Raw genomic sequence first — 25,631 nt, 5'->3', positions numbered from 1 at the left:
GAGAGCTTCCCCACATTGTTCCCAGATACGTGTGTGTGTGTGTGTGTGTTTAATTCCTGTAGATGTTTGATCTTATCTCATCTCTTCCCAATTTAATTCTTTGAGGACAAACACAGATAACCTGCCACCCACTAAAGGGGGGTCAGTTTTCAGCTAACCTTTCCCAGGTTACAGACAATAGCAGTTTCAGCTTAAGTGTTTTATCAAAGTTGGTGTTGCTAATCAAAATTTCTGCATATCCACTTATGCAACCCAAGACCCCACCACATCTCTGTAACTGTCCAGAATTCCTACAAGACGGGGAAGGGGCTGCTTAAGCATCTGCCAAGCAAGCACTGCTCTTCACAACCCTATTTGTCTGCCCAGGATGTGTGTGGATACCCGGGAAGGTGGCCACAGAGCCAAGTGGCTACTATTCAGTGCAGTCAGAGAGGAAGACAGGACACTAGGTTCCAGGGCACGAAGCTAGGGAGACAGTGGTTCTACCAAAAATATAGCATCTGTCTCATTTCTAGAAAGCTTCAAGTTGTGAGGAAGGACCCAAACCCAAGAGACAGACACCAAAAAGCACTGGGCATCACAGAGTCTAACCTGATAAAGCCAGGGCATTGCCTGTGTTTGTTATCTACCGCAGGGAAAAAGAAAGGGTTGTGTGCCTACCTTCCCATACAGGGAGAGAGGGGGCTGCTGTAAAAGACAGAAGAGAGGAAGTCAAGCCAGGGCTTCTGTCTCTGGGTTCCTCCCTCATTCTACTCAGAACCCAAGGTACTCATATCTTCACACATGAGCATTCATGCATAACAAAGCACAGAAAGCCTAAACTGTTCACCTGGGTGATTTTCACGCTAACTGGCATTCAGGCCAAGGAGAAGAATTCAGGAAGGTCCAGGTTCTTTCCCTATGAGATCATACCCAGGGCTCTGCCGGGACTAGGCTGGGCCTGTAGCACCCCAGTTTAGAGCAGGAGCCTACACTAATTTGTACCATTCTGTAATCACTCTGGTAATCTCTCCGCAGGCAGGGACCTCATTTGAGAAGGCACACTTCAAGCAGCAGCTCTGTCCAGTTTCAAGGATGTCTAGTTGTGACAACTACCTGGTAATCTGGCAGCATGGACCAGTGGTAAGTGCACCAGCTTTGGGCTCAGAAAGACCTGCCTTCAAATCCCATACTGCCCCCCTGTTGGCTATGTCCTGAACCTGTCTGAGCACACAGTTGGATCCCTGATGCTAAAGGCTTGTGCTACTGAGGGGAAGCTCTCTTGGAGGGTTAAAAACAGACAATGAGATTAAAACACTGCAACAAGCATCTAAATGCTTCACATTTCTCGTCCTATTTAAATTCTCTCTTTTTATTAACTGTGAGCATTACCATGAAGCAGAGTGATACTAAAAAACACTTCAAATAGGCATATACACCTCCTGGCCTGGAAAGAGGCCATTTCATTACCAGAGGCAGACCTGGATCTACAAAAGAACAGTGTGTGGAGTCCAATCTTCCTTTGACGGCTGCCCAGAAGTCTCTAATCTCAAGATCTGCCCACTAGATGCCTATTTTCCCCGACTGGGGACAGAAGTCTTGATGCCATCCTTGCACACACGTGGGAGGCTGGGGGTGGGGGGAGGGAAAAGGGAGGGACTCCAAATCTTGTGTTCTTTCTTTTAGGGTTAGATAAAAGGAGAAAAAAAATCTGTTGAAGGCCAAGCGGAATTAAAAGGAGAAAGTGTTTATAAAGCAAGTTCTGATACAGCGCTCTTCAAATGGCAAGTAGAACTCAGGAATGTTATCGTGGTTTGAAAAGGGATGTGTTACTGATATGGTGAAGACTTGAAACCTAGGGTGTGGGAAAAGTCAAGTGTTTAGCTCTCAGCTATGGAATTTCTATTCGCCCAGTGCATCAACTTGGCCTTGGGGTGTGATGGGCCTTTACAGTCCCATCAGCCCTGTGGGATGAGACCTACCTCCAGGTCATGAAAAACCACATGACCCAAATAATCTTTCTCCTGTCTGTTTTTGCCAAGCTGGGGGAGCCTCATGGGCTGGTGGGTACATCCCATGTTGGGGCTCTTTTAGAGTAGTCTGGGGATACCTGAGTGGCTCAGCCGGTTGAGCGTCAGACTTCGGCTCAGGTCATGATCTCACAGTTTACGAGTTCAAGCCCTGCATCGGGCTCTGTGTTGACAGCTCAGAGCCTGAAGCCTGCTTCGGATTCTGTGTCTCCATCTCTCTCTGCCCTGTCCCTGCTCATGCTCTCTCTCTCTCAAAAGTAAATAAACATTAAAGAAAAAATTAAAAAATAAGAAATAAATAAAGTAGTCTGGAAATGGGTTCCTTATCAGCTTTCAGATGATCTTTGCCCCCAGGATCTGTCACTGTGGAAACAAACAAAATAATGAAGGGTTCTTCCTTCCATTTGCAGAGGAGTATCTAGAAAATGATGCTGGAGCATCTCAAAACCCTGTCCTTTGTTTGTTTGTTTGTTTTTGTTTTCTAAACTTTATGTGTTACATCTCTCAAGGGTGTTTGCATTTATATTTTTGAAATTTAATTATAATTGCAGACATTATACATAAATAGATTCTCATTGAACAAATTATTGTAGTTAAATCTAATCTTCCCTGACCTTTAATCCTTCATCCATAATCCTTTTCACCTACCCAAAGGTAACCACTTTTATCAGTTTCTTGTGTACCATTCTTGAATGGTGTCATTCTGTGCTTTTTCTATCAAATGGAATTATACCGATGTATTGTCCTACAATTCCCTTATTTCCCACAATGAAATGTAAGATTTATCCACATTGATACATGAAGCCCTAGTTCATTCGTTTTAAGTGGCAATGGTTTTCCACCCTAGGGATATACCACATGGAGATAATACATAGGATACACCCTGTAGCCATTCTATTTTGACAGACACTTGGGTCATTTCCAGTGTTTTGTGGCATAAACAGTACTCTGTTAAACATCCTTGTGTACTGTGTGAAACCGCACAGAAAATGCTGGGCTCCATTCACATACGAAGTTCTGAGATGGTGCTACATTGCTCTTCAGGTGGCTGTGCCCAGCTGTACTCCCTCTGTCATCTTTGAAAGTCTTCCCCTCACTTGTCATTGTTTCATTTTATCAAACTTTTAAACTTTGGCCAATCTGATGAATAGAAGTGACTTTTAATTGTCTCAATGTGCTTTGCTCGGGTTATATGTTTGTTGTCCACTTGTATTTCTTCCTTTGAGGAATTGCCTGTTCATTTATCTGTTGCCTATCTTGGGATTTCTTGGTTTTTCTTATTAAATTGTATGAGTTGTGAATATGCATCTCTTGTCTCAAATATTTAAAAGATTTTCTCTCATGCTTTTTTTTGTCTTTTAATTTCCCTAAGCTTTTGATGTTGATAGAATCAAAAGTTTTCATTATAGCTCTTTATTGACCCTTGTCTAGGAAGACAATCCTTATCTTGAGGTTATAAAGAGTTTCTTCTATTTTCTGCTGAGACTTACACATAGTGTTGCCAATTTCCATATAATGTACTTTTTTATTAGTAGTCCTTTCATTCATTCACACAAAATTTTATGTGTGGTATGAAATCAGGAGGGAAAATCAGGTATGTCCATCAGGTATGGACAAGGAGGGGAATATGGCCGAAGCTAGGTTCCCCAAACCCCTATACCCTACACTCTGGGATGGCTATATCTGCCCCAAGGCTATATCTGCCTGCCTTCTGCAGGCCGAGGAATGTACCAGAGGGCTGCCATTTAAAAATATGCCCAAAGGCTGGGGGTGGCCTATGAGGCAGGAGGTAGAACTCTGCCCTTGATTTTTTTTTATTCCAAATGGGGAGCAAATGAACTCAATAGCATTTTTGCAATGGCCCATCTTAGCCCTGCTGAGTCAAAACATCCTGTAATAATAGCCAGAACCTTACCATTTACTAAAATACAACATTTAGTGTATTTTTATTCCATTTTCTATTTTGGAGTGGAAAGAAAAAAAAAATCTCCACACCACACACATAGAGAAAAAGGTACTAAGCAACCTGCCCCTGTACCCTCTTTTGAGTAAAGTGAAATGAATGGTTTGATGTGTGAATAACTTTCTGTCTTTACCTCAAAGTGGAAAAGAATGGTGTCAAAAATAGAAATAATAGGTCCCAAAAAGAATCACTTGTGCGAACCCCCATGTTGGCAAACTAGGACTTAATGCCTAACCTAATTGCAGTTCCAGCCTCTCCCAGGAGTGGCATTTTCAACCAGTCTGCAATTTCCTAATCAACACTAGTAATATAAACTGCAGGACAGACCTGGGCCCTTCCCCCAGAGGAAGGTGACCCAGTCTAACACAAATCTTTCTTTCATTTATGACTTCTTGTCCTCGCTCCCTTCTGCCTATGCAGGTCTTCCATTTTGTAACTGCTCCTTGGAGCTCCGTTTTACTTGCTGGACAAGACGCTGCCCCATTCATGAATCGCTGGCCAAGTAGACCTTCAAGTTTACTGAGCTGAATTGTGCTTCCTAAATAGCAGTATTTAGAGGAAACCAACACAAGTGAACAGATCTAATATTTAAGAGCAGAATTTGGCTAAATGACCAACTTGGAATTCCTTTGGCTATGCAGCTTCAACAGTGCGTCCTTGAGTAAATGATGTGATTCCTTAAATTTCCTCATCTGTGGACTGAAGATATGCTAAGGCCTGCTTCTTGGAGCTGCATAAGGTTCCACTTTAAGTGAATGCAGGCAAAGCCTACAGCAGATGTACACTTTTAGTATTTGCTGGTGGGAAGCGTGCCCACCAATTTACATCACCTATCCATAACAAAAAAGTCAGAGGTCTGGTTCAGAGGGTGCTAGAAGTGTGGGGTGGGATTAAGATAGCAGGATACGTTGGTTAATTATATCTGTTGGGGGACATGGGTCTTTGTAACAATGCACCTGAGAGAGACTTCCACATGCTATATCCCTATAGGGACTTGAATTCCATGGGGCTTCTTGGGGCCCAGAAGGCATGAGTGTCCTTAAAGTGGATAGAAACATTTGAAATCAGGAGATTCCCAGAAAACCCAGGACCTGGTGTCCTCTGTGTGCATCAGTACTTTTTGGGTACACCTCAAGATGCTGATGGACCAGGATTTCATAGCTCTTAGCCTCTTGGACCTTCCTCAGATCTGAAAACCCCTGCAAACATCAGGCAGCACAGTGGCCTCCCCTGAGACCAGTCCTTCCACCAGATGGGGCCTCTAATGCTTCCCAAAGTGGCCAGGAGAAGAGAACCTGGCCATACACAGCCATCCCCAACGTCCTTGTCAAACACAGCTTTCAAGTAGCTAGAAGCAGCTTTGTCTGGTGCACCAAGACCCAGAAGCACTCTCAGGGTCTATTCCTGGCCAATGCCAGATGGGTACTGAGGTATAAATGCCCCAGCTCCCTTTTCTCTGGTAAAGACAACTCAGAAGCAAGATCTACACTGTCCCCGAGTTCCCTTTGAGATGGAGCCAAAGTTTCTTCAAGGGACTTTGCTTGAAACTGGACTCTTGTCTGACCTCCTTCCCTGTCCCACTATGAGTTTCTCTTGAGAACACTTCCTGAAAAGCCACTTCCATAAAAGTCTTTAGCTCTGGACCTGTTTCTGGAGAACATAAGACAGCCCCCAACCTTCACTCTTGGCTCCCCTCTTTCACCATTTGAGGTTGATGGTCCTGCCTGTGGGTTATTCCTGGAGCCAGAGTCTCTCTCAAATGCCCAGACCTGGATATAAATTCCACAGGGTAGGAACTATGTTTTTTTACTCACTACCATATCTTCAGAGCTCAGGCTGTCCCTGGCACACATGAATTGTTGAATGAACAAGTGCTCTTCCTCCTCTGCCTTCCTCTTGGTAACTTCCCTGTTCATTTTCCTCCTAGATCAGGGCTAAATCAGGACATGGAGGAGGTGGAGCTCCAACCAGTCCATGCTCAGCTGGACATGGTGGGGAAGTGACTGACACAGTGGTAGCCACTAAAAGGCACTGCTCGAGATTTGTCAACTATTTACCACCAACAACCATTCATGTGGTTGCACATCCAGAATGCATGGTTAGGTTGTCATGGAGCAGAAGCCATTGGCTTTAAGACATGATCCCTTCAATGACTAAGTTGTAAACTACTTCTACTAAAAAGTAACAGAGGTCCAAGTAGGCTCTACCTTGCCAGAAAATCAACAGCAAGTATGTGCAGGCTGTGAGGGCCTGGGGGGACCAGGATGGCTAGGGGCTACCAGTTCTGTGCAACTTCTAGAAAGCAAGCCCAGAGTTTTTTGGGTTTTGTTTTTCACTATATTTGAAATGATTCTACAAACACTGATATAACTTCAAATTTAGTGTATTCTTGGGGTACAGAAAGTTTTTCAGATATACACGGTGTATATTCCACAGTTCAATATGTGAAATGTGGAAACAACTTGTGGGGCTGCATCTTAAAACAGTCATTCTGCTGAGGTCCCCATTTACTTGGTCAGTTGTCTGAGGCCAGTATTGTGCTCAATTCTTCAATGACCTCAGAAGTCACACATTACTACTTGTGGCTTTGCGTTTTAAGGTTAAGTAACAAGCTAAATGGTAGAAGGTCCACAAAGAACAGAGTTTCTCTTTCCAAGAGTTGGCACTGATATCTTCTGCAGCCCTGGTTAGTTTCAGCATTTGTGCTTTAAATCTGATATTGCATTTGTTTCTTTATATTTTTAAGAAATGTTTATAAAGTATGTATTAAGCATCAGGCTCTGGGTCTGCAATAGGGAAGAAAAACACAAACACAGTGAACTCCATCAGAATTTTGATACTATAATTACAAGGCACACTCTTATTTTATATGCCACCAAAAAAAAAAAGAGCTACCAATTAAAATTATAACACACCACTGACTATAGGATACAAATGATTTCAGACATGATAAATTTTTGAAATCAGTAAATCTTGGAATTGAAATGCACTGATCTACGTCTTCATGGAGCTCAAGTTGGAGAGGCCAAAGGTTGCATGGATCAAGAAGCCTGAGGTTGTTGGTGGCTTGTTTTGCTGTCTGGTCAGTGGCAAATCTGCTGCGTGAGGACTAGCATCCTGGAGTTTGTAAAACAGGGAGTGGCGAGATGACCAGCAGGCTTGGTGTTGGGCTTCACCTGGCACCCTCACTAGGTGTGATGGCTCTCATGGAAAGCATTCTACCTTGACCATGACTGGAAGCCTGGCAAGAACAGATTCCTGCACCCTGAGCAGGTACTTTGGCCCCAGGTCCCTGGGAAACATGAAACCTGAAGCCCACTGCCATAGGAAATATGCACTAAGACCTGAGTATGGTGCCCTTCTGGCCTTCGAGCATTCAGAGGAATGCTAAGGCCAATGGAGCTTTGGTAGATTCACCACTGAGATCAACCTTATCCATCCATCGATCAGTTCAACCACAAGTGGTTTATTCCTACAGTTAACAAAACTATGCAAAGCTTGATGCAAAAAAAAGTTGCCTTTCAAATCATAGTTGAACACTGTATACCAAGCCTACCTAAGGGTTGTCTGGAATGTCATTTTGTTTGACTCTTGTCCTTTGATTAAAGCCCAGAGTGTATAAAGTCAGATGCAGAACATGTAGAAAACTGGTAAATGGCAAATGATACTTGTTTGGCAGAAAAGATTAGAAAAAAAAAAAAGTTTTAATTTTTTTGCCCTGGACATCTTCATCCACTTTTGTATTAGGTTTAACCATATGAAATTGCAATTGTTTGAAGGTCAAAACATTATTGAATATTAGCAGTATCAAGCTTATATCTAACCTTTCAAAGTTAGACACACAAAGCTGGCTAACAGTGGGTGTTATCACTGGTTCAACATGGGATTCTTTTGTCCAGTGACTATTAGCCAGTCTCTGACATCCAGAATTGGTTTTAACATCCTGTTGCTTTTCTCTTTAATGAGTGAAATCAATCTTTGACACACACTCACTAAGTACTTATATGAGAACTGTACAGTGGTTTTCGTTTTTGAAAATTATCTCTGAGGTTTAGGGCCATCCATCCTAAGATACTTGCCGACTGTGGGTCCCAGGACTCGTGCATGTATATGTATGTGGGTATGTTGGGCAGGGGGTCCTTAACCTCTTTGGACTTCAGTTTTCTCAAGCATTAAATAGATCAATGGATTTCTAATGCCTCTTCTAGCTCCAACTCTTGTTGATTCCTAGCTGTCCTTCTGTGCCTTTCAGAATGCAGTGGCATGAATGTTGTTGTCACATTCACTTCCCTTTTACCACTTCCACCTTCCTACTTAGCTTTACTGGGCTTTCTACAAGCACTGGAGGAGAAAGAATGACTCACCCTTTCTGGAAGCCAAGCTGAATGTATACCATCAATTTATATGTGAAAACTATTGAATTCAGCACTTCTAATTCTAGGAACTGCCCCAAAGAAATAATTAGATATATATCAAAGAATGTTCTTGGCTGCATCGTTTATGATAGTGAACAAGAACTAAATGTCTAACAACAGTGGACTGGTTAAAATATGGTACAGCAATATACTGGACTACTACACGGCCACGAAAATAGTGATTCTGTTACTCTTAAAACACAGAAAACAAACTGATGGTTGTCAGAGGGGAGGTGGGTGGGGAGATGGGTGGCACAGGGGAAGAGGGTTAAGAGGCACAAACTTCCAGTTGTAAAATAAAGAGGTCCTGAAGATAAAAGCACAGCATAGGAAATACAGTCAATAATATTTAATAATGTGATATATGAAAAGATGGTAACTACACTTATTGTGGTAGGCACTGAGTACTGTATAGAATTGTCAAATCACTATGCTGTACACCTGAAATAACATAACATTGTTTGTCAACTATATCTCAATAATAAATTTTAATACGGTAATCCTGTTATATATCAATTGATATGTGCAACATACATCAATATATCAATATAGTGATAAATTAGTGAAAGAAAAGATGCAAAATGGCATGTATTCTCTGAGCCCATTTGTGCAATATATTTATCTGTGGATTTATGTACTATGAAGGAAAAACAGCAAAATTCTGGATGCCTTTGCATGTAGATACTCACAGGGCCCATTTCCAGATGGAGCATTTAGTGGTGGTAAAATATAGGTAATATTCTCTTCCTTCTTTGCATTTTGAAATTTTTCTGCAATAAGCATATTTTTTTCCATAGGAAATATAGCTATCTTAATTTTGGGAAAAATAGAAGGGAAAGAGTAATTTGAAGGGTGGAATTCACATAGAGCCTTGGAGTTAACAGCACAGCAATTAGACAAGTTTTTTCTTTAACTGTTTTTAATGTTTATTATTATTTTTTTTTGAGAGAGAGAGAGAGACAGAATGAGAGCAGGAAGAGGCAGAGAGAGGCAGATAAAGAATCTGAAGCAGGCTCCAGGCTCCGAGCTGTCAGCACAGAGCCTGATGTGGGGCTCGAATCCAAGAACCATGAGATCATGAACTGAGCCGAAGTGGGACGCTTAACCAACTGAGCCACACAGGTGCCCCATGTTTTCTTGAGAGCACATGGACTCTGTGGTATACTACTCTGCCAATAGGTGCTGATATTTGCTAAACCTAAGTGCCCATGATATATCACCTGGCTGGTGCAAGTCTTGATAAAACAAAGGAAATAAGATGGCCTGACATTTGCCATGGTGGAGCTGTGGAATGAGGTTCCTCACTCCCTGAAGTCAGGACCTTGCCAAGTACAAGTGGCACCTCACCTATACAGTGCACCTTTTTTTTTTTTGACAGATCTACTCAGCTACATGACAGGCATTGACCTCAATATGGAACAGAAGGCATTCCTCATTCCAAACCATCAGTTATATATAGGGAAGTGTTCTCTCTTTTCTTCTAGTTATAAAAAATGAAGTAAGCTCTGAGCTGTAATTTTCCTATGCACCACTGCTTCTACTGAACCCACTCCAGGTGCCTACTGAGTTCAAAGGCACAAGCTTGGAGATGTGTTCAAATTAGCATTTCCCCAAATGTTTTTTGCCCAACAACAGCAATGTAAGATGTGTGCAGGTGGGATTTCCAAACAGGGTTACTGTCCCAGTAACACTGGAAACAGTTGATGACACTGGAATAAACATTTAATCAAACAAAGTCATCGTGTGCTCCTCAGAACCTTTAAGATGCTGGTGTGCGGGGTCGGTCCCCAGGATGATAACAGGGTGCACAGGATTCCACTACTGCCCTATGACTCTTCGCTGATGACCATTTCAGCCAAGCGCCATTCTGGAGAAACTCAAAGAAATGCTGACCTAAGGGGACACTGACATGGCCTCTGGGGACAACAACTGCTGCATGTAGAATCTCTGTCTTAAAACAAAAACAAAACCAAGAAAAACCCACCAGATATGAACAGAGTATAGATTCAAAGGAAACAAACTGAAGAGGAAGCATGAATCTACAACTTGCAACATGAAAGCAAGAATTTTGAAACAGACCATTAAAATCTTATTTTCTGTAAGTTGAGTATGATAATGTCTTCTGAGCACATATATTTAGTTTAGGGAAGGAAGAAGGCAGAGGGATTATGAAAAGGGAATTTGGATTTTAAGAAAATGTGAACGTCGGTCATTTCAGTCTTGTGAAGACGATTAGTAACTCTGAGGGGATGAATCACTGAGGCTTTGAAACTTGTTAAAATGCAAAGGGTTTGCTCCTGATCAGGAACTGAATCTCTGATGCACAAGTCTTCAGAGGCACCCTGACCTCATGATTTCATATAGGATATGCGTAATATGTGTAGCAGGTGTGGGTAGTGACTCGCCCCTAACCCATGGAGGCCACCGCACCCATAGGCTGTAATGGCTTTCTACTGAAAGCACCTAGAAGTCTCTCCCCAAGGCTTGTGGATGCTCAGAAGAGCTCAGAGCAGGATGAGACCTGGTGCATAAATACCCCAGCTTCCTCCCCATTGGAGGGACAACATGGACACTTACTACTCAGTCTCCCAGGACCAAGAGGCTGCCTTCCCTACTTTGTCTCACTCCCCTACTCTCATACCTGAGCCCCCTGTGATCACCTATCAAAGACTTCTGGCATTCACATCCTGTCTCTGAATCTGCTACTGGGGAACCGAACCAATGTTTTTCTTTTTTGCTATAAATTCAGAGCAAGACCTCACAGGCTATCTCCTCCAGCTCAAGCATTTAGGTGCCTTCAATACCCCTTACAGCCTTTGCTCCTCCCTATTGTTCCCAGGTAATGGGTATATGGGGGAATCTTAGAGTATTCTCGAAACTCTGCTTTGGTTTAGGTCATGTGACCAGAATTGGGCACAGTGTTCCAGTGCTAGCCTGGCCTCATTTCCTCTACACACACACACACACACACACACACACACACACTGTGATAAAGACGCTTACAACTCTGGGGTGCCTGGGTGGCTCTGTCAGTTAAGTGTCTGACTTTGGCTCAGGTCACGATCTCTCCATCCCTGAGTTTAAGCCCCACATCGGGCTCTGTGCTGACAGCTCAGAGAGCCTGGAGCCTGTTTCAGATTCTGTGTCTCCCTCTTGCTCTCTGCCCCTCCCCTGCTCATGCTCTGGCTCTCTCTCTCAAAAATAATAAACATTAAAAAAATATTTTTTTTAAAAAAAGATGCTTTCAACTCTTATTATCATTAAGAATAAAACTAACAGAATAATATCGACCAGACTAATGTTTCTCAAACTGGAATGTGCCCACGCACCACCCGGGGAGCTTGTTAAAACGCAGGTTCTGACTCCTAGGTCTGGGGTAGGGCCTGAGATTCTGCATTTCTAACAAATTCCTCGGCTGATTGACAGCCCACACGTGGAGCAAGGTTCTAGTGGCCTGTAAGAGCCCAGAGGACAGGATCAATGCTTTTGATGTCAGTATATTCAGTATCTTACCCAACTGGCCACATAGTGGATGCCTAATATATACTGTTGAAGTAAACTCTTGCAATTGTTGTATTAATAATTCAGTTCACTAATTAAAAATTAAAAATTCAGCTGCCCAGCAGACAAGAAAACAACAACTGTTTAGTGCAAATTCGCAAAGAAAAATCTTTCTCGTGGTGGGAAATTACATGCTGGGACACCAGTGATGTCAATGCACAGTATGGGTAGGTAGGTAAGTAAACTTGGAATGAGAGTCACTGTCAACTCATTTATTGGAGACCTGTTCCTATTAGGGTGCTGAGCTAAATGGAAACCAAAAGAGGTGTAAGACATTGTCCCTGGCCTAGAAAAGGCTTACAATGTGATTGGAAAGGTAAGACAGGGATAAGTAACAAGGAACACATGTCTGGTGAGTGCTCACAGACAGAAGTAATACCGACAACTTGTATTTGCTCAACATAACTCACCTGACTCTCAGTAAAGCCATTCGGATCACTAAATAGGTAGCACTGTTGTCTATGGCTAGACTTCTGTTTGGGTCCAGTTAATGAGTGTGTGGGGAAGACTTCTGGAGTTGAGTCTGGAATTTCAGAATCTGCTTTTAATGTTCAGCTTAATTTAATCATCAAGACACAATGAGTGGATGCCGGGGGCCACAGGCATCCAAAGGGTGAGGAAGGAAGAGCCAAAGAGAGAGCCCTGTGGGTCCTTTGATCAATGCCACTGCCAGCCCACATCACCTGCCCCATGGCTGTGGCTGGCTGCACATCCATGCACTGGGCTCACATGCTGAGAATTATCTATTCTGATAACCAAGGGACTGATGTTTTTGACATCATATATAAACCACCAATTAGAATGAGTATCAAGTAGGTTGATTTTGTGAGAATTCATCAAGCTGGATACTGATGAGAGCACCTTCTGTATTGATGTTACACTTTAATAAAAAGTTAAACATAAAATAATAAAATGAATAAAATGGTGCCATTTGAAGATTCAACAATCATGACCTCTGAAATGCAGAAGTGAGCCTGGGTTGGATCTAGAATGAGGGGAGAAGAAATTACAAAAGGTCATAACTTGGGGTGATTACCAAACATTGAAGATGGACTGTGGGCTACAGCAGTGTCATAGCCATGTTCAATTTCTTGACTTTTGTCATTTACTGTGACTATGTAGGAGGATATCCTTGCTTCTAGGAAATACACACAGAAGGGTCTAAATGGGTCTGATTTCTCCACTGCATTCTCAAATATATAAGAAAAGATATGCAATTGCATATAAAGAGGCAAAATTTATATATTTATGGAATAGTTACAGATTTATACAATTGCTTGTGTATGTGTGTGCGCAGAAAGAAAGAGAGCCATCAGGCAAATGGGGCAAAGTATAAACACCTAAGGAATCTGGAAATGGGGCAATGGGTATAGACAATTATTCTTGCAACTTCTATGGAAATTTAAAATTATATAGTACATATATATATGAAAGCCTATTATACATACATACATGAGAGTATGTAATATGAAGAATCTCTCGTGCTACTATTCTTGCAACTCTTCTGTAAAGTATATCAATAACCCCCCTCCTCTACCCCCAGCCCCAAGGGGGAAAAAGTTAAAACGATGCACATAAGAATGAAAACCCAGCTGCCAGGAACCACTTCCCTAATTTCTGTCAGCACATCTCCAAAGCTCACTATCACATTTTTACTGTTGGGAAATCTCTTTGGAAAGCTCAGTAAGCGATGTTCCTTGTCCTCAAACTCTGTGTTGATGTGCCCTTGGAACACAAGCCAAAGGAAGCACTGGCTGAGGCAGTTGGCACCTCTTCCCCCCAAAGGCTGCTGGGCTGTGACACCTGGCTGAGCCATGGCCGCTGCACCTGCTGGCCGCACCCAGCAGAGCCCCCAGCACAGCCAGCACTCAGTGGCCCACCGTGGGCTGTAGTAGGCCCACTGAGCTTACTGATGAGCCCTGGAACCACATAAGCCTGGTTGGAAGGCCAGCTTGGGATCCTCCCTCCTGCAAGGGGCCCAGACTGTATTTCCTCATTTGTAAAAGGGGTAGGGGTAACTTGGTGGGAAGATGGTGGGGAAATAGCATAAAGAAGGTGCCGTGGGCATTAGAGCTCCAACCACAATCAGCCCACACCAGCAGTGCATGGGGCTGCCGCACATGTTCTTTGGTACCCACACCTGGCAGCACACACGTACACAAAAATGCTCATCTTTGATGGACCCACCCAGCACTTGGCTGTCACATTTCCAGAAAGAAAACAATCTATTTTTATTTTTTTTTAATATTTTCTTTATTTTTTGAGAAAGAGAGCATGAGCAGGGGACAGGCAGAGAGAGAGGGGGAGACAGAGGATCCGAAGAGGGCTCTTTGCTGACAGGCTGACAGCGGCAAGCCCCATGTGGGGTTTGAACTCATGAACCGGGAGATCATGACCTGAGCCAAAGTCAGACGTTCAGCGAACTGAGCCACGCAGGCGCCCCAGAAAGGAAACAATTTAAATTTTGTCAGAGTTAACTTATGTGTCACTTGGGAAAAATAAAAAATTATTTTTAACTATGTATAAATGGTGGTGGATCAAAACTTTTCAGTATTTAGGAAACTCTAAGTGCATTTAATATGTCTTGGGGGTCAGGCAGGAAAGGATTGTGGGGTGAGTGGAAGGGTTAGAGGAGACAGTGAAGGGGGCCCAGAGGAGATTACTGAATGGGCTGCTCTGGTGACAGGTGTATTTGTTTTATGTCCTTTGGCAGATTCCTAGCAAAAACGTGACAGCAGGCATGATGTTCCCTGTGTGTATTTTTTTCTGTCTCCCAGGCCCTAAGTCCAGCTCCTTCAAATACACTTGACCCTTGAACAACACAAGGGTGGGTGCACTGACCCCCCTGAACAATTGAAAATCCAAGTATAACTTTGGACTCCCCCAAAACTTAAACTAATTGCCTATTGTTGAGCAGAAGCCTTAACATAAACAGTCAATTAACACATATTTTGTATTATATACTATATTCTTACAATACAGTAAGCTAGAGAAAAGAAATGTTATTATGAAAATCATAAGGAAAAGCAAATACATTTACAGCACTATACTATATTTTTCAAAAAACATCCACATGTAAGTGGACCCATACAGTTCAAAACTGTGTTATTCAAGGGTCAACTGTAGTAGGTACTCACAAATGACTACAAATCTCTCCAAATGGAAGATGTGGTATAAATATACAATGGAGTATTACTCAGCCATTAAAAAGAATAAAATCTTGCCATTTACAACAACATAAATTGAGCTAGAATGTATTATACTAAATGAAATAAGTCAGTCAGAGAAAGACAAATACCATATGATTTCACTCATATGTCAAATTTAAGAAACAAAATAGATGAACACATGAAAGGGGAGGAAAAAAAGAGAAAAGGAGACAAACTATAAGATGCTCTTTTTTTTTAAGTTTATTCACTTACTTTGAGAGAGAGCGTGTGAGGGAGGGAGTGGCAGAGAGAGAGAGGGAGAGAGAGCTCACAGCATGGAGCCTGACTTGGGGCTCAATCTCAGCAACCATGAGATCACAACCTGAGCTGAAGTCAAGAGTCTAACACTTAACCGACTGAGCCACCCAGGCGCCCCACCATAAGAGACTCTCAGAGAGCAAAGTGAGGGTTGATGGGGGGAAGTGAGTGAGGAATGGGCTAGATGGGTGATGGTATTAAGGAGGGCACTTGTTATGATGAGCATTAGGTGTGGTATGTAAGCGATGAATCACTGAATTCTACTCCTGAAACCAAATACTGCACTGTATGTTAACTAACTAGAATTTAAATAAAAATTTGAGAAGAAAAAAAAATACACTTTGTTAGCTTTAGCTAATGATAGCTATCACATAACCAGTGGCCTTCTTTGCAGCAAGTAGGTTCCCTCATATCATTTAATCCTCACATTGTCCTGGTGCAACAGGCAGGGACTTTTAGTGACCCCATTTTGCAGATGAAGAAACTGAAGCTCTGAGAGTTTTTTCCATGTCAAGTAGCTGGTAATGGTTGCAGGGAGGGATTGGCAGCTGGGATTCTCAGACTTACAAACCCATGACCTTTCCACAGTATTTCCCTCACTTTTTTTTTTAAGTTTTTATTTTAATCACTGGGTGCTCATCATAGTAAGTGCATTCCTATTTCACCCATCCCCCCCTCACCTTCCCTCTGTTTTTTTCTCTATAGTTAAGACTCCATTTCTTTTTGTCCTTCCTTCTGTTCTTCCTTCCTCCCCTCCTTCCTTCCTTCAAAAAAATTTTTTTTACATTTATTTATTTTTGAGAAACAGAGTGAGACAAATTGTGAGCAGGGGAGGGGCAGAGAGAGAAGGAGACACAGAATATGAAGCAGACTCCAGGATCTGAGCAAGTGGTCAGCATGAAGCCCAATGAAGGGCTTGAACCCACGAACTGTGAGATCATGACCTGAGCCGAAGTCGGACGCTCAACTGACTGAGCTACCCAGGTGCCCCCCTCTTTCCATTAATGTAAGCTCTACACCCAACGTGGGGCTTGAAATGATGACCCTGAGATCAAGAGTGGCATGCTCTGCTGACTGAGTCAGCCATGTGCCTCAAGAGTCTGTTTCTTGGTTTGTCTCTCTCTCTTTTTCCCCATTTGTTCATTTGTTTTGTTTCTTAAATTCCATATATGAGTGAAACCACATGGTTGTCTTTCTCTGACTTACATCTCTTAGCATAATATACTGTAGATCCACCCATGTTTCTGCAAATGGCAAGATTTTATTCTTTTGTGGCTGAATAATATTCCATTGTATATACATATAACACACCTTCTTTATCCATTCGTCAATCAATGGACACTTGGGCTGCTCCCATATCTTGACTATTATAAGTAATGCTGCTATAAATACCCAGGAGTGCAATTGCTGGATCATAACGCAGTTCTATTTTTAAATTTTTAATGAACTTCCATACTGTTTTCCACAGTGGCTGCACCAGTTTGCATTCCCATCAAGAGTGCAAGAGGGTTCCTTTTTCTCCACATTCTCACCAACACCCTTTGTTTCTTGTGTTGAGGTGACATCTCATTGTAGTTTTGATTTGCATTTAGGGGGCACATATCTTTGATGTACTAAAGATAAAATTGGGCTTTATTACATCTGAAAAGGTTGACATGTGCATCCCTGGAAAGCCTCTGCTGGCTGTACCCAGGATGAACTTAGCAGCTTCCTCTCAGATCCTGGGGTTCTCCTAAAACCCGCCCCCCTCCTCTGAGAATTCAGCATTCCTGTATCTCTGTATCCTCTCTGACTCCTGGGCACTTCCTTCTCTCTGCAGATAAGTGGAGTCTGAGGCTGCTTAGTGTCCAGTTGAAGGCTTAACTGGTATGAGCTTTTCCTTGGTGAGGGCACAGGAAAACTCCTTGCTGCCTCATTGAGAGCTGCAAAGAAGCTCTGATGGTCATATCCAATGTCAGATATCAGCAGTCCCTGGTGGCCTCTGGACACACTCAGTTATGTTTTGTCCAGCTTGCTTTACCTCGGCCTGTCCTATCTTTATGGTTAAAATAGTTCCAACACTTAAACATAAAGTGTATTTCGAGCAAAAATCAGGAGATTTACAAAAAAACCCAAGTTTTGAAGTTCAAAGGTTTTTAGCTTCTTGGAAATTAGAAAAACTGTGTCATCCTGGTGATGTTGCCTTCTCCCATATAAGGGGAGCCTAGATGATTCAGTCGGTTGAGTGTCCACTCTTTCTTGATTTCAGCTCAGGTCATGATCTCACGGTTAGTGAGTTTGAGCCCCGCATAGGCTCTGTGTGGACAGCACAGAGTCTTCCTGGAATTCTCTCTCTTTCCCTCTCTCTCTCAAAATAAATTTACAAAAAATTAAATGGGACATCTGCTCCTCAGTTCATGACAGTCTCCACCATTCCCTATTGCTTCCCAGTACTATGGTCAAATATTGTTGCCATTTATCAACTTCTGCCTGGGTTGGCTTTCCTCGTCTGCATGATCCACCTGGCCCCTGTAGGCCTCTGAGGTTGAGACCTTTGCTGTATTCATTCTAGCTGTTTCTGATGACCTATATGAGGCAGATAGTGTGATTCAGGAAAGAAAATGGGCTCTGCCCTCAGAGACCCAGCTCTTACTGGCAGTGGCATATGTTTGTTCATTTGTAAAGTAAGTAGAGACATGGCTACCCACCCTTATGATTGCCTTTGAAGATGCAGTGACAAAATGCAATTATTTTCCAAGTCGGCAATCACCAAACTTTTTCTATAGAGAGCTAGAAAGTAAATATTTTATGATTTGCAGGCAACTCTCTCTATAGCAACTCAGCTTCCCTGTTGTGGACGGAAACAGCCATAGACAATACATAGATGGATAGGCATGGTTGTGTCCCAATTACAAAAACGGTGCCCGACAGGTCATGATTTGTGGACTTTGTTCTAAGTGATTGTCTCCTTCTCTCTGCTGGTCTTCTCTAGCCCCCACCACAGATTTCAGGTACAGGGGTTATTTCCAAAAACATGGGGCAGGCCTAACAACAAATAGATAATAAGAGTTTGCAATCTTCCTTCCTCTCTCAGCTTCTAAGTGGGGAGTCAGCTCTATCCCAGTGTTCACTGTGTGGTTTTGAACTAAGGGACGGAGAAGGAAAACATAAAGCTCAGGACTCCTGACAGACCAAACACTGTGCAGGATAAAGATGAAAAGGTGGAGGTGAGGCACAGAAACCTGAAGGGGACCATGAGACTCACTGAGGAGTTTTGAGAGAGTGATGTGGGGAGAGAGCTCCTGGACATATGGACAAGTGCAGGGAAGGGCTAACAGGCTGGCCACAAGTGGACTGGGTGGGAGGAGGCTCTGGGTCCTTTGAGGGAACCCAGGCAGGATCCGAGCTGCACTTCAGTTTTCTTGGTTGATGGAATGTAGACAGGGAGTTAAGACCAAGTGAGCTTTCTGAGGGTTGCATGTATGTTGGATCATGGTGCTCCCTTCTTCAAAACCCTTCATGGGGTCCAACAGCACTAAGAATGGAATGCCAACTCCTCACCCAGCCAGCACTCCAGTCCTCCCCGATCATCCACACAGGCAGCCCTGCCCCTCCTCCGCATCCTTCAAGCTCAGATTCTCTAAGTATTCTTGTTTCCCCCATCACCACACACATAGTGCCTAGGACTGGCTCTGCCACTGTAGGTGCTGGAACAATACAGGTTGAATAAATGAACAATACATGTATAATATACACACATATGCATTACATGTTTTTTTTTCATGCAGTCAGCATGTTTACTGAACACATACTATTAAACACCAGGAACTGAACTAGTCCCACATAATACCAGTTCAGGACAGCAGGTGCTACACACACACACACACACACACACACACATACACACACACTTTTCTTGCTTTTATTTCCTTTAGTTCTGGAAGGCATGCCCCAGAGATAGTTAGGGAGACCTCAGAAATGGGTTATTTCCTAATTTACATTGCACATCAGGATTTCTCAGCCTTCACATGGTGGCAATTTGGGATCAGATCATTCTTTGTTGTGGCAGCAGCCTGTGCATTGTAGGAAGCCAGCCAGTAACACCTCCAGCCACATGGTGTAACAACCAAAAATATTTCCAGAGAACCAGTGGCCTAGACTGAACTGGCTGTCCTGGTCAGAACCCCAAGTGACCTGCATCTTTGAGACATTAGCATCTCGAGAGACTCTGAAACAAGCCCAGAATCTGGAAGTGGAATGTGAAAGTAAGCAATGCTCCTGGCTGGTTCCCAAGTGAGCATCAATAAGGTACACAGAATGTCAACAAATGGATTCAACAAGGCCACTGGCCACCAGGTCTGAAACAAGGCAGAACGCAGGGTGCCCAAACCACAAAAATGACTAAACGGCCCCCTCTTCCGACACTGAGTGTCAGCTGCTTTACCACAGCTACCCTGGGCTCTCTTTCTTCCTCCTGCCTTCTAGATAAAAATTATTTAGCTACTCGGTCCCCGAATTGCCCTAGCTTCCTGAAAACACTCAAATTCTCCTCAGGGTGGCCAGATAAAACACAGAGTGTCCAGTTAAATTTCAATTTTAGATAAACAATGAATAATTTTTAGCATAAGTATGTCCCCAATATTGCATCAAAAGCATTATATATTTATGCTATATCTGAAATTCAAATTCAGCTGCATGTCCTGTATTTTTCTTCCCTAAATCTGCAACCCTTCCTTCTTTAGAATTAGCCAGCACAGGGGCGCCTGGGTGGCACAGTCGGTTAAGCGTCCGACTTCAGCCAGGTCACGATCTTGCGGTCCGTGAGTTCGAGCCCCGCGTCAGGCTCTGGGCTGATGGCTCAGAGCCTGGAGCCTGTTTCCGATTCTGTGTCTCCCTCTCTCTCTGCCCCTCCCCCGTTCATGCTCTGTCTCTCTCTGTCCCAAAAATAAATAAACGTTGAAAAAAAAATTTTAAAAAGAATTAGCCAGCACAAGCCCAAATCCTATAAGTCCCTCCCAAGTCCCTCTTACTGAGACATCCTCCATCCCCCCCCCCCCCCCCCCCGCCCCATGCTCCTTCTGGTGTGTTCTCTCTGGCTTCAGCAAGTTAGTAAACCCAATTCCGATGAAGTATGTATTCGGGGTGGTCTTTGAAAAGAACAAGGCCCACTTTCTGAGTCAGGAAATCTGACTGGCAGCTATTTGAAAGGGACAGCTATGGGTGTGGAGCAGGGAAAGTCGGGTGAGCCTCACATCTCCATGAATAAGCGTCAAACACAGGGACAATGACATGGAAAGTAGGGGAAGGAGGGGAACCCATTTCTCATTTCAGAGGTGGCCAAGGCACAGACTCAGAATTTTAAAGCCCCAAGGGTGATAGGTCCCATCTCTATGAAATTCCTTCCAAGTTAAAGCACAATCACCATGGAACCACTACAGAATCCACAAAATGTGTGACCCTGGGCAAGTTTCATAAGCTCTCCATGTCTCAGTTTTCTCCTCTGTAAAATGGGCATAATGATAACATGAGGATTAAATAAGTAAACGGGTTTAAAGTGCTTAGAACAATGCCTGGAATACTGTTTCTGAAATTAAACATAAAATCTAAAAAGTCATTGAGTAAGCAGAAAGGTTGGGTTGTGCCTATGGAGTGGCACCAAAACAGTAGTTTTCACCAAAATGCTGGGCATTTAGTAAAGGACATGTTGCTTCTGCTTGTTCTTCTGTTCCTCTGGTAAATGGCAGTGCATACCAACAGTAGAGTCTGAATTCATTTCTCCCAAGCTTTTGCTGAGGAGGGGAGGGGCCCACATCTCTGATCCTTAGCACAGAGAAAGTTTGAGCACCTGAGGGTAAGTGGCAACATCAGGTGTTGCAACAACCAGGGGCTCAATGGGGCAATTTTGCTTCTGTCCATTACAAAGCTCTGAGCAGCTGAGTCATCCTGCCTCTGAGGGTCTCCACTAGTGTGTCTGTGTGCAGCCACTCTTGAGAGAGAAAATGAAACGTGGAGGTGTCTTGAGGAAGCAACAGAAAACAAAATAGAACATCGTATCAGACAGGGGCAATCACACCCACACCTGTAAAGGGGGTAATGACTGAAAGAATCAAAATACTACCTCTGAACAGATTGATGCTCACAACCCAGCTGGGAAGGTGATAGAATCCATTTTCCAGACAAGAACATGAAATCAGCTCTAGAACGCAGACATATCCATGCTTTTTGTACCATCCTGTCTATTCATTCAAATAGAGTATGGCAGTTCCCAAACATGAATCCCCTGGCGGTCTTATTAAAACACAGATGGCTGGACACCCCTGTGTGTGAATCACGAGGTCTGGGGTGGAATCCAACAATCTACATTTCTAAGAAGTTTCCAGGTGAGGCCAATGTTGGAAGCTGACACCATACCTCAAGAACTAGTAGTCGAGACTGCCTTGCTAACAAACTCTGGGCCATGCCAATGCTGCCAGTCCAGGGACCACATTTAGAGTATCAACTGCTCCCTAACCTAATACACATGCTATTAAAATAAAAACCACAGGTCCAAAATGGAGTCATTTATGTTAAGGGCCCACATCAGTAAAACCAAGACTTAATACCTAAGTTCAGTTTCAGCAACCTGTACCCCCACCCCTGGTGGAATGTAACCTTCAACTAGTCAACATGGAATTTTTCCTGGTCGGCACTAAGAAATTCACTGATGGGTCCCCTGTGTTCCCTTTGGGAGGGCAACCTTGACTGAAAAAATGGATTCTTTGCTAATAATTTCCCTTTTCCCTCCCTCTACCTTTCAAAACCTTTCCTTTGCTGCAGCTCTACAGGACCCCTTTCTATTTGCTACATGGGATGCTGCCCAATTCATGAATCATTCAATACAGCCAATTTGGTCTTTTAGATTACTCAGTTGAATTTTTATTGCTTAACAGATTTGGTGGCAGATACAGGATCCGAAGGGAATGCCCTGTGGACAATGATAAACATGGTGTGGTAGCCTTGATCTTTCAGTTCATGGTGTCTCTCATGACTTCTGAAGAAGACCATGAGTAAGTTCCTCCTCTCTTTTTGTGTGGAGCTCCCGGTCCAGTACAAGGCAGATCAGTTTGAACTGGTGAAAGCTTCTGCCCAGAGCCAAGCCCCTAGCTTTTCAGACCGCCATTCCCAGGTTTTAGAGTGGAAAGCCCCAGCCCTTTCCACTTTGGGAACTGGTGGTGGTTACCAACAGGGCTTGAACTGGGTCTAATTTAAAAACCGAACTGGGTCCAGGATCTGACTGGTTCTGATCTGAGCTGGACTGGGTCCAGCAGAAGGCATGAGGTCAATAAAATTTGCTTACATGAGATCCTTTAAAATCCAAAAAGTTACGTGTCCCACCTTCCAGCACACCTGCTGACTTTATATCTAAGAACTATAGCCCTGGAAGCTATAAATATCTATAAAAATGGTAAACTCTTACTCAGCTTGTTCTGTGTCCTAATGAACTTGGATTGGTAACTGTCAGGTTGGGAACCCCAAAATAAGACTGGACAGAAGTGTGAGTTGCACCCCCATTTGAGGTTAGATTTAGCTGGACAGAAAGTGAATTAAATCCCATTTGTGGCTAGGGTCCTACCAAACTGCTGCCAGCCCTCAGGGAAATTACAACCTAGAATTACAGTGGCCATAATGGGAAACATTCCAATTAGACTAGATCATTTAAGAAGTGCACTTAAAGCAAAAGCTTCAAAATTCCAAAACTAGCTTCACTGAGTTGTTGCAAAATGCTGATAAAAAATTAAAAAGACACAAAAATTACCTAACACAAAAAGACTATAAGACTAGCTTAATTCTTACTACTTCCCTATATCCTCGTTTATTTGAGTACTCATTCTAGCTATCCTCTGTCTGAATTGCCTTTACAGGATCATAAACAAAAGTCCACCAAGGTAATGACCTTATAGATACCCCATATCTACCTTTGAAGGAGGGCCCTCTGTGAGCCCCTCCCAGAATTGATATGACTCAGATTTACTGAGAAACGGCTACATTTTCCCTGTAAATAGCTAAGAGAAACCAAAACCAAAACCAAAACCACAACAATAAAACATTCCAACATAGGTGGATAGGTATCACAGTCCTTAATGTCCAAGCTACAACCCAGGTCTCTGAGAAATTAAAAGCAACTGTCCTTCTCTTACAAATCTTTACAAAACTAGAAATGTAGCTTTAGGTAATTCAAGGTTCACCTATTCCTTTTACCAATTCCAAAACCTCTCCCTTTTTTTTTAATCTCAAAATGTTTGTAAATTATTGGCCTTAGGAAACCAAGGTTCTTCTTGGAGGAAACTGCGTCTTCCCTCTGACTTTGAGATGAAAATATTAAAAGCATAACCCTCAGTGAAGTAATTCTTATCAGAGGTGAAACAAAATGGGGAAAGGTCATTTAAAATTTAGATGAATGAAAAATCCTATATCTTGTCCATGAATATTAGCAAAAAAACAAAAAACAAAAAATAGCCACCTGAGCAGGTAACCTTAGCTTATTCCATTGACCAGAAGACAGTTTGGATCCAACTTTCCTTTTTAAACTAGTGAGTTTTTAATACCATACCTGTTTCATGTCTAAACACTTTAAAACAATCACTATAAAGTCTCCCTTTATATGTTTAGGTGTGTCTATTGCAGATGTGTGACATTTTTTTACCCCTGAATGGCATTGTTAAAATTAATTTGTAAATGACTCTATTTAATTGACTTAAACACAAACGCTCATAAATAAAGCATTTCTAAATCTCAAAAATACAATAGAAACTAATACAAATATTTTTCAAGTTCATGTGATCTAGGGTGATTTTTGGTAAATAAAAGCTAGTTTAATTTTGTTAATTAATAAAGACATGTCTTAGAGTTATCGACGTTGAATATGAGGCTTTTATCTCACCTTAGGTTTCCTAAGTTCGTGTTATCCCGTTACAAAATTTGCCAGCAAAAAATAACTTGAAATAATGTTTCATGAAACATTTGTCTAATGTTTCATGAAAGGTTTTGTGGGTAATCTAAACACAATTGTTAAGAATAAGTAAATTGGATAGATGTAAATAAGATGAAGTTTTTAGGTAAACTTTTAAAATAGTTTCCCCAAATCTTTCTGGTAACCTGGAATCTTAGTTTTGCTATGTTAAGTGATGAGTTAAGTTAAATTCATTCAATATCTACATCATTTCCAAGTAAGATAAAATAATGAAACACTAAATACCAAACAGAAGTTTATCTACTTTTGGCTTCCTTAATAGAGAGAAACTAAAAGATAAATTTGGATTCATTAGTAAACATGTTTCATGCTTTTTTTAAAAAAATGTACTATAAAAAGCACATATTTCGGGGCACCTCAGTGGCTCAGTTGGTTAAACATCCAACTTCAGCTCAGGTCACGGTCTCACAGTCTGTGAGTTCAAGCCCCGCATTGGGCTCTGTGCTGATAGCTCAGAACCTGGAGCCTGCTTCAGATTCTGTTTCTCCTCTATCTCTGCCCCTTCCCTGCTCATGCTCTGTCTCTCTCTGTCTCAAAAATAAATTTAAAAAAAAATTTAAAAAAGCACATATTTCTAAAAATCATAAAAAGTATGCATTAATTTGCCAATTTATAGAATGCTAGTTTAAAAGACAGTTCACAACCATTTACTTCTTAGTTCAGGCTCCTATCCTAATTGATAGATTCCGTTAAAGCTACTAAAAATAAAGGAAACATGTCTATATGCAAGAAAAGTAGGAGGTTTGCTGTCAGTAAAAGAAAGTACAAGGAAAAAACAATCTGATTGAAAATGGGCAGACATTTCTCCAAAGACAGACAGATGGCCAACAGATACATGAAAAGATGCTCAAAATCACTCATCATCAGGAAAATGCAAATCAAAACCACAATGAGATATCACCTCACACCTATCAGAATGGCTAAAATCAAAAAGACTAGAAATAACAAGTGTTGGCAAGGATGTGGCGAAAAAGGAACCCTTTAGTTCACTGTTGGTGGGAATGTGAATTGGTGCAACCACTGTGGAAAAAAGTATGGAGGTCTCCCCCCCAAAAAAATAGAAATGCCAGATGATGCAGTAATTCCACCATTGGGTATTTACCCGCCCCCCCCCCCCAAGAAAAAAATCCTCTACTAATTTAAGAAAGATAATATTCACCTTTATGTTTATTGCAGCATTATTTACAATAATCAAGATATAGAAGTAACCCAAGTGTCCATCCACAA

The 25,631-nt window shown here is 42.3% G+C and overlaps 1 protein-coding gene across 4 annotated transcripts in view; it reads right to left on the bottom strand.

The window, feature by feature from the left end:
• The window catches only part of RIN2 (Ras and Rab interactor 2), a 224,551-nt gene that overhangs the window by 70,565 nt on the left and 128,355 nt on the right, over window positions 1–25,631 (bottom strand). Inside the window, exon 1 of one of the 4 annotated variants that reach the window (XM_043602983.1) lies at window positions 4,338–4,512. The exons of the other annotated variants lie outside the window; for them this stretch is intronic. Coding sequence (XP_043458918.1) covers window positions 4,338–4,460 — 123 coding nt within the window. The 5' untranslated portion in view covers window positions 4,461–4,512. Of the gene's footprint in view, window positions 1–4,337; window positions 4,513–25,631 lie in introns of those variants that run through there. 4 annotated transcript variants of the gene reach the window in all.

This window comes from Prionailurus bengalensis, chromosome A3 (assembly GCF_016509475.1).
Source record: "Prionailurus bengalensis isolate Pbe53 chromosome A3, Fcat_Pben_1.1_paternal_pri, whole genome shotgun sequence".
NCBI lineage: Eukaryota > Metazoa > Chordata > Mammalia > Carnivora > Felidae > Prionailurus > Prionailurus bengalensis.
Note: the sequence above shows the minus strand (reverse complement) of the source record. Positions and strands in the feature narration are given on the sequence as shown.